Below are 9,055 nucleotides of genomic sequence, written 5' to 3' on the forward strand. Positions count from 1 at the left end.
TCATTCTAGTCTTTCCATTGCTGCCATCTGCAGCTCCTCTAAACTCGAACTATCACTGCCAAACTCAATACAACGACCACAGTTCCCATGCCTTGAATTCTCAGCATAAAACAGACCCATCTCAGGTTCAAACTAACTGCCATGGTTACTGTGATGGAACTCAGGTATTAAAATGGTGCAGGAACTCACGTTATAACAGCATCGGCCCATCACCCAAAGCTCTGTTCTCATCTCCTACTATCGGCAACAACATCCCAGTCTTACTCTCACGAACTTTTCAATCTATCTTCATAAACCCGAGTCTGTTAACTCCTCCAACGATCTCTTCTACCGGCAACGATGATAATCATCAACATCTTCCTGGTTTGCTCGGTGTTTCTCATCCTTCATGTTCAACCAGTCTCCATCTGTGAAAGGACAAATAGTCCCACATCCCTAGTTTCCGCATAATGAACTTAAAATATAATATGAAAGGGTCGCTCCACCCATCGCCAATTGGTTTTGAGTTGGATGCCCGCAGACTTTAACATGGTATCAGAGCTAGGTCCCATACGCGGGGGGTAGGCCGAATTATTATTGGTCGTGACCCGAGTGGGCACATATACACCTGTGTCCGAATGACTGGTCACTCGTATGACCTGTACGTGGGGTGGACCGTGACCGATGTCACCTGCACACCCAAGACCCACACGTGCATAGGTCCAGATGTTAGGCCGAGTGACTGGCCTTACACGTGAGGGAGGGTGTGAAAGGACAAATAGTCCCACATCCCTAGTTTCCGCATAATGAACTTAAAATATAATATGAAAGGGCCGCTCCACCCATCGCCAATTGGTTTTGAGTTGGATGCCCGCAGACTTTAACATCATCACATTGTATTCTCTTCCATCTTCGTAATTTCTAACAAACAGTGGCAGCAACATAGCCTTGTTCCCTGAATGCTCGAGCTGACATTATCATCACCTTGTATCACTTCTGTTTCGAATTCATCACCAGCAGCTTCTCGATAGTTTCTCCAACTTCATTCACAGCATCGAGCTGAGCTCATTCTCATCTCGTCTTCACTGCCTTCGACCATCATGAGAAACAACAACGCCCATAACCACCACCGAGCCATCACTTCCAAACTCCCTTCTATGCTTTGAACCATCAGCTTCCTCCATCGATCACCCTTCAACACAGCAGCAAGAACTGATGTTTGTGCTCGTGCAAAGAGGATGAAGTGCCCCGATAAATAGTTTAACATTCACATTCAACTGTCAGTCTTGGAAAACTGACAGCTCAGTTTTCTGCTTCATTCATGTAGTACTGTCAGTTATGAGGAACCGACAAGCTCAACTTCTCGTTTCGCCCATAACTTCTTCATACGGCGTCGGAATGACTCGATTCTTTCACCGTTTGCTCCGTCTTTTCGTCCTCTTCAAGGTGATAGCAAGAACTCCTAGTGTTGAACGAGTTCCATCTGGTCTTTGGCCCTTCTCCGCTTGCGGCTAACTTCTTTTATTGCACAATTAAGTGCCAATGCATTTCTTTTGGATGATTCACCTACTAAAACACAAATAGAGAAAAACAAACATAATATACAATAATTTGCAAGAAAAATAAGCAATTACTAGCATGGATTCGACACTAAATATATGCAAAATATGCGCTTAACAACAAGGAAAATGGAAAGAGTCTGATGGTTGAAAACATTCCATTAAGTGGTGAGAAGGAGAAGGTGACACTTCGTATAAAAGGAGAGCCTAAATCACCACCTAGAGATGAGAATGGTCAATATATCCAGAACTATTACATTCTCTATGAAAGTTACCTTCTTTTTTTCCCCGACTATATTCGTGATTATATCAAGGCCACGGATGATTTTCATGATGATGGGAATTGTGGTTACCACGTCTTCGTGGATCAACTTGGACCCTTTGAAGACGCGAAAGAGTGGGGTTGTGACCAAGTTACTTACTTACGTAAGGCAAAAATGCTTAATGGAACTACGTGGTCACCGCAACTTCTATAAACCGATGATGAGAGTTGAAAGAGACGAAACTGATGAGGTGTTAAATGAGAGCTTCGCGGAAATGGAAAGGCGGTTAATCGACAATATATGTTTGACAAACGAATATTGGATGTGGATTCCTATATGTGGCCAACTACTCGCCAACGCATTCAATTGTGTCATTCATTTAATCTCCAGAGACATGAGCCACACATTTGCACCAACAAGAATACTGTTTGACGAACTAGAGGGACATTATTATCACACTGCCGCCCCTCTAATAAAACATGCCGCCCCTATAACAGGATTGTTAAGAAAATAGCCAATTGGTACATATGAAAACATTGTCCGACCAAGTAATATGAAGATGCGTTTCCGAAACTGAGTTCAGCTTTTGTAACCAAAAAATTCCAAAAAGAAAAAGTTTGACATAATGGGAAATTTGGTTGAGATAACATGGCATGATTTTTTGCCGTTAATTTAGGCGGGGAGAATTCAAAAACTTGAATTTTCATAAATAGCTCTTCTAATTGTAGTAAGTTATAATAATGATCTTCACGGACTAGAAAGAAACTAGAACGAAACTTTCATATCATAATCCTTGTTTCAGATGTTTTTTTGGAATCTTCGTTGTTCACAGCAACTGCAGCCATACCTGCAAACAAAGCAATGCTCAAATGTCCATCTATTACGATAACCAAGGTAAAGAAGAAGAAGGAAAAAAACACCATGTACTGCACAATTTTTTTTTACTTGATCTTCCTATTTGATTTTCCCTAAAAGCTAACTGTTTCCAAGTCTAATAGTTAAGAAACTTCATGACAGGTCTTCAGTCTTCTAGTTACGAGGAGGCAGAATATCTTGCATGCTAAGAGGCAAGTACTCAAGCTATCTGGTTAAGAAACTTCATGTGAGGTCTTCTAGTTACAGATTCAGTATCTAGACCAATAAAATGTTACTGTGAGAACCAAGCTGCAATCTGCTTTGCAAAAGAGAATGAAGAGACAGGAAGAGCAAAACATATTGAGATATAGTATTTCCCGGTGAAGCGCAGAATCAGAGATTGAGATATTAGTATTTCTCATATTCCGTCAGAACATATGCTTGCACATCCAATGACAAAGGATTTGAGTCCTGAATTGCTTAAATAGCCCTCCGTTTAAGATGTGGTCGGGCCACATACATTCTTTTATTTTTTGACACGTATATAACTTAAAAACCTGCCCCCTCCAAATCCCGTTAACCACTTTACTTTTTGAGAAAAGGTAAGAAGTTAACACATAAAGATAGACAGTTATTATGGATTTTTTTTCCCTACTTTATAAGACGTGTCAGTATATAAAGATGGGAGTATGTGGCCCGACCACATCGTAGCCGCACTGAATACATCATTTGTCCTCTATGGGTGTGATATCTTTTAGTTCGCACTGAAGCATGTATGTTCTGGTTTATCGTTTGTTTAATATTTGCTCTCTATCATATGCTCTTTACCTTTGTTTAGGTGCTGATTTTCTAACAATTTGTACCCAAAGAACCTGGAACATCTTAAATGTGACATCACCATACACAGACTTACACTGAAACAACCCAAATACTAGTATCCTTTCAAAGTAACTCCTAGGTTGATCAGTTCATTCTAAGACTCATCTTTTTGGAATGCCTTCTTTTACCCACTTCAATGCAGACTGGTTCTAGTGCCTTCGTAGAGTGAGATCGAATAATTTTAGGACGCTAATAGGGAAGAAAAAAAAATAAAGGAGGCATTTTAAGATTGTACACTACTTGATTGACAAAAAATCCTCCAGTATGACATGTATTGTGCATCTTCCAGACTTCAATGTGTAAAGTACTCACAGAAGAATAACCTGGCTGTTCTTTTTAGTTTTTTCTTTGGTCTATTTTGATAGTTAACTCAATTTTACTCCAGTCTTCGTAATTTTGGGGTTCCCCATTTTTGTGACTACCAAATCCTAAACCAAATATAATTGTAAGAAAACAAATCTGATTGAAATGAGAATTGGGATAAAATCTACGCATTCATAAGAATTTACAGAACAGTGATCAAAGAATCATTCTTAAGCGTACATTCTAATTCCATTAAAATCCCTAATTTCCTTAAACCCATAAAACCCTAAATCGAGCTAAAACAAATGTAAAGAGAAAACCCTAGAAAAAGAGTCGTGTGTACCTTGTTGGCTAATTGGGGCTTCTCCATAAATGATTTTGAGCTTAGACAAAGAAAGTGGTGAAGATTCATCATCAGAAGCATCAGAAAATAACGATTGTTTCCAATCCCACATTGATTTCTTGAGTGATTTGTTAGTTTGGAGGAGAGTACTCTTCTCAACTTCAAGAGCTTCAATAAGTTTTTGTTGGTTAACTGATCGATAACATAAAGCACCAAAGACGCCAACTAAGAATACATTGATCACCTTATTGTTGTTGCTTGCACTCTCTACAACACCTACTGCTTTTCTTGCCCACTCCATTTTCTCTTTGTTTGATCTCACAGAGATAACGGGAGAAGGCTTAAAAGGTCTTTATTTGCCCTTCCGAGTTCTTTCATGATATCATCATTGACATTTTTCCTGGTAAATTGAAAATGTCAAACCTTTTGACCTGATTAGACCGGGTTTTATCATGTGAGATTAGTCTAGTAGAAATTGACGTTTAATCTCAAATATGTTGTGCTTTATACGAGTTAGTCCTCCACTCTTAGGAGATCCAAATGCAAAAAACTTGGGACGAGTTAGTTCGTTTACGAACGATTCAGTCCAAAATGTTTTTTTCCAATGACAAAAATACCCATCGTAATCAATCTGTAAGGTATGAAGTTCATGGTTCATTCAGTTTTGTTTTTCTACATTTCCATTGTCGAAACAGCTCACAGAAGAAGAAAAATCCTATAACCTAATCTTCTCGACGACAACGGTATAAAAATTCAATGTTCAAACATAAATATGAGAACCTTTTCAATTCGATTCCACTTAAATAACCTAAATCGTCATCATCCGTACCTTTCCTTGAAGATTAATTTGAGTGGAAAAGTTTATGAGATGCAAATTAATTCGAAAATTTCGTCAGTCAAAACGACGTGAAAGATAAGTTCAGTCTATTCTTGTTATTTAATTTGATGAAAATGTTAATTTATTAATGTAGAAATTGATTTAAGAAAAGAATTATGGTTTCAAAAAACAAATTACTTGGGTTTCAGTTAGAACTTCGGATCCGATTTATCATTAAAGGTTAGATCTATAATCAGCTCATTCTAATTGTTGTTTTGGGATAAAATTTTGATAAATTTTGACAACAATTTAACAAAATTTATTGGAACTCGTCTCCAAAAACTTGACCTAGCTGCCAATCTTTGATTATGATCTAAATTGGACTTCAGATTCGAGATCGATGCATCTTAGTCTTTATTACCCATCAAACAAATTTGAATTTTATTTACTTTCAAATTTGATGTCATCTGAATATCTCTCTCTATGGAATGTCATAGTGAAATGGATTTTTGAGCAAGTACCGAGTGAAATGGATTTGTGAGCAAGTACCGAGTGAAATGGATTTATGAGTGGTTTTTAATCTCCATTTTGATTGAATACTAACAAAAAAATTCTTCTTTGCAGGTGAACTTATTGGTGCAAAATATTCAAGCTGATGGGAGACATGTACTTGACAACTGGTATGTCTTTCGGGTTATATCTTTTACTTCTAGGAAAAGCAAGTGGTTCATGCACTTGACTTTGGCTTGGTACTTTAGAGGTATCCTAGCTGGTGTATTAACTAAGCAATCGTCAGTTGATCAGCTAAACATATGTACCTTCTATTGACGTTAAAAGTAGACAGTTTAATGAAAATAATAACTTTTTCTATTGATCTACTTATTATCCACCATGTTCCCTCATTTCTGCGAGCTATTAAGACCCACCTGGCGAGGTAAGAACTACTTGTTTTATGTTCATTGTTTGTAAATCCTTAATTTTGACTTTGTGTTTACAAATGGTAATTGTGTTATGCAGAAAGAGGAACGGCAAGAAGACTCACAGACCAGCCGCCAAAAGCATTGCCTTCAGCCAGGTTCATGGTTAAGATGTTGCAGGTATTGGGGCGATGGTGTTCATAACTATTATATTAGGTTATTTTGCAGTTGTTCCACGCTACTCTTGTAGTGTAGAAGTTGATGCCTTGGTTTTTTTTCTCTCATTCTTTTGGATGACAATGTGATTGCATGTCAGTGCTTTTCACTGACCATGCCACTCATTCCCGATTGCATTTGCACACTGCCTTCATGAGAATGGTGAGAAGAAATACCATGATTAAGAAGTAATTTTAATATGCGTATACCATATATTACCTTGATCAAATGACAGGTTCCGAATACATGCAAAGACATAGTAGAGGCATTACATCATTGAGCTTCTATAAGCCATTCTTCTTGCTAGATTCGCAGAGCAGCTACTTTTTTATTTCTTTATTTGGTGTTGTTGTCGCCAAAACCAAGTGTCAAACTGTTGTTATTAACGTATTGCTCAGTCCTTTGGTGGCATGATCTGTGCCCTTGTTTACTGCACTTCTGGTATCTGGTAACTCTCAAGCTAGTTCATTTGATGTATTCCCGTCTTTTCTTACGACGGAAATTAGACGTGTACATATTTGTACACCTATGATATAAATGTACATTGTTGTACACATGTGATAGAAATTGAATGTGTGCATAATAGTCAACACTAGCACTCTTAATCAAATTTTACTAAACAATCTTTTTCCATTTCTTAGATGTCGAATCAGTGATGCTATGAGCCACTGATTGTTATGACAGAAACCACATGTGTACATATTAGTACGCTTACGATATAAGTGACATTGTTGTACACATGTGATAGAAATTACATGTGTACATAATAGCGCACATGTAATACAAGTGTACATTGTTGTGCACTTTTTAATATGGGTGTATATTGTTGTGCACATGTGACAAAAATCACAAGATGGTGGACATATATCGCATAAGCTTATGTATGTGTTAGTTTCTAGTTAGTATTAGGGTTTTATGGAGGTAAATACATGTGTGTACTTTAGAAGTTTGTTAAATGTGAAATATTTTGAACAAGATAGATTCATTTGTGAGGTGTTTTGGACAAGACTAGTTATTAAAGTTTTGTTGTTCTCTTCGACTAGTTACAGGAAATTACTGCTATTGATGATACAGATTTTCCTCCAAGGTATGTGAATAACACAGGTCTTTCTGCAAGAGTTGGAAGGCTTAATCTGGACGCAGTCGATCTTGATCAGTCATCTGAATGAGGCTTTTATCGTGCAACGGCTCTTGCTGGTAGTAAATTTTTAGAGGTTAGATTTTTTTTGTCATCTCTGTATATGAATATTTGTGACTTTAGTTTCCATTTCTACTGAAAATATGTTGTCAGCAAGCAAAGTGTTGTGAGGCAGAGAAGGAGAGTTTTACTTGATAAACTTACTCGAAATACAAGCGCACAAATTGGTGCACCTGTAATACAAGTGTTCATATTGGTACACCTGTAACAAGATGAGTGCAGGTGGATTTCACTGCCATTTCATCCTAGAAACAAGCATTTTGTAGGAATTGGGACGGTGGATTTAACTGCCATTCTCATCCTAGGAACAAGCCTATTTTATTTTTCTTTGACCAAACTCAAAATAAACATACCTATTATTTTTAGTAAACTATAAATAGCATCATTTTTAGTGAACTCTAAATGAAAAATATGCCTATCTTTGTTAAACAAATGAGTGCCTAGTTCTATGAGAACAGGTTTGAGTTTCTTTGAATTTGTTTGTTCTGGACACTAATCTGACACTGGATGCAGATATGTTTCCTACAACTGATGATTTCTGCATGCATAAGGATGAGCCTGATTGGGATATACCAACGGGTCAAGTCGCTTCCGCCGGTGATGCAATTGAAGATATTCGTTAAGGCAAGGTTCGTTCTTTCTTAGCTTTGATCACTTAACTCTTCTTACCCAAAATTACTAGTGAAATCGTGAAAGTGATGATACCCACATCTCTTTTTCTTTTCTTTTTTGAGCAGACAGTTGCATCCATAGCTCGGAACTGGATTTGATCTGGCATGATCGAGCTGTCCATGATTTAATTCAAATTTTCTTTTGGGTATATCTTGCAGATGGTCATTATTGTTGATGACGACGATAGAGAAAATAAAGGAGATCTAATAATGGCAGCAAAGTTGGATTTTCTAGATTTTTGTAAATGTGTACATGTTTGTACACCAGTATAAATTAAGATTTTTAAAAAATGAGAATTATATAGTCGTATGGGTACTCTTTTTGTAGCTTTCGGAAGAGCTTCCCGAATATATAAAATTTGCGATTTTTGGACAAACGGTTCGAAAGATAAATTGATTTTATTTTATTTTTATATTATTTAAAATTGTTGACATCATCATGAGTCGCTTTAGACTAAACTGCAAATATTTGGACAAAATTATAAACGGTAAAGGTTATTTGTGTATTTTCCATAAAAAGGACTAATTTGTACCTAGTTGAATGGGTCAGGATTAACTAGTATATTTGGATGGGATTCTGGACCAAACCGTATTTTCCCCATTTGTGTATGGGCTATGGGGTTGAGAGTGGTCGATCAAATTGGATCAAATTAGGTCCTACTATGGATAAAGGAAACCCCTTTTCATTCAAAACTCAATCGCCTTCTCTTTCGATCGAACGAGTGAATGAAAGTCTTCACTATACGTCTATTAATTTGTCGTTTGAAATAAATATAAGAAAAAAGGCAAACAGTTTGTCGTCCAAATTGTTTCTCTTTTTTAGTTTGCGTATTCTCATTTGTGATACATAAACAGCTAAAAATCAGTCGTGTTTGTTGACTTTCTTTACCATATTAGGGAAGTTTCAGTAAAAGATATTAATGTACATAAAACATATTTCACTGACCAATAAGCTATTGACAAATGGACATGCACCAAAATAAACGGCTTATAATCAACCGTATGTAAATTTTTGACTTTCAATTTTTTTCCAGATGAACCTTCTATCCCATGAT

General features: G+C 36.9%; 1 protein-coding gene and 1 long non-coding RNA gene across 11 annotated transcripts; one reads left to right on the forward strand and one right to left on the reverse strand.

The window, feature by feature from the left end:
* Positions 1 to 2,320: 2,320 nt before the first annotated feature.
* On the reverse strand, positions 2,321 to 4,544 carry LOC113361358. Its single transcript, XM_026604623.1, has 2 exons — positions 4,182 to 4,544; positions 2,321 to 2,648 (listed from the first exon to the last, which is right to left on the reverse strand). Exons 1-2 carry the CDS (start codon positions 4,480 to 4,482, stop codon positions 2,581 to 2,583), a joined length of 369 nt encoding a protein of 122 aa, XP_026460408.1. The 5' UTR covers positions 4,483 to 4,544; the 3' UTR covers positions 2,321 to 2,580.
* A 187-nt stretch (positions 4,545 to 4,731) lies between these two features.
* Positions 4,732 to 8,374, forward strand: LOC113356486. Of its 10 annotated transcripts, none has more exons than XR_003362994.1 (5): positions 4,826 to 5,678; positions 5,919 to 5,932; positions 6,016 to 7,345; positions 7,843 to 7,958; positions 8,067 to 8,374. It is a non-coding gene; the product is annotated as an uncharacterized LOC113356486 (long non-coding RNA). The 10 variants fall into 10 exon arrangements; XR_003362991.1 differs by having other exon boundaries at positions 4,834 to 5,932; positions 6,016 to 6,095; positions 7,175 to 7,345; XR_003362993.1 differs by lacking the exon at positions 5,919 to 5,932 and having other exon boundaries at positions 4,835 to 5,678; positions 6,016 to 6,095; positions 7,175 to 7,345.
* Positions 8,375 to 9,055: the final 681 nt, after the last annotated feature.

This window comes from Papaver somniferum, chromosome 3, assembly GCF_003573695.1.
Source record: "Papaver somniferum cultivar HN1 chromosome 3, ASM357369v1, whole genome shotgun sequence".
Classification (NCBI taxonomy): domain Eukaryota; kingdom Viridiplantae; phylum Streptophyta; class Magnoliopsida; order Ranunculales; family Papaveraceae; genus Papaver; species Papaver somniferum.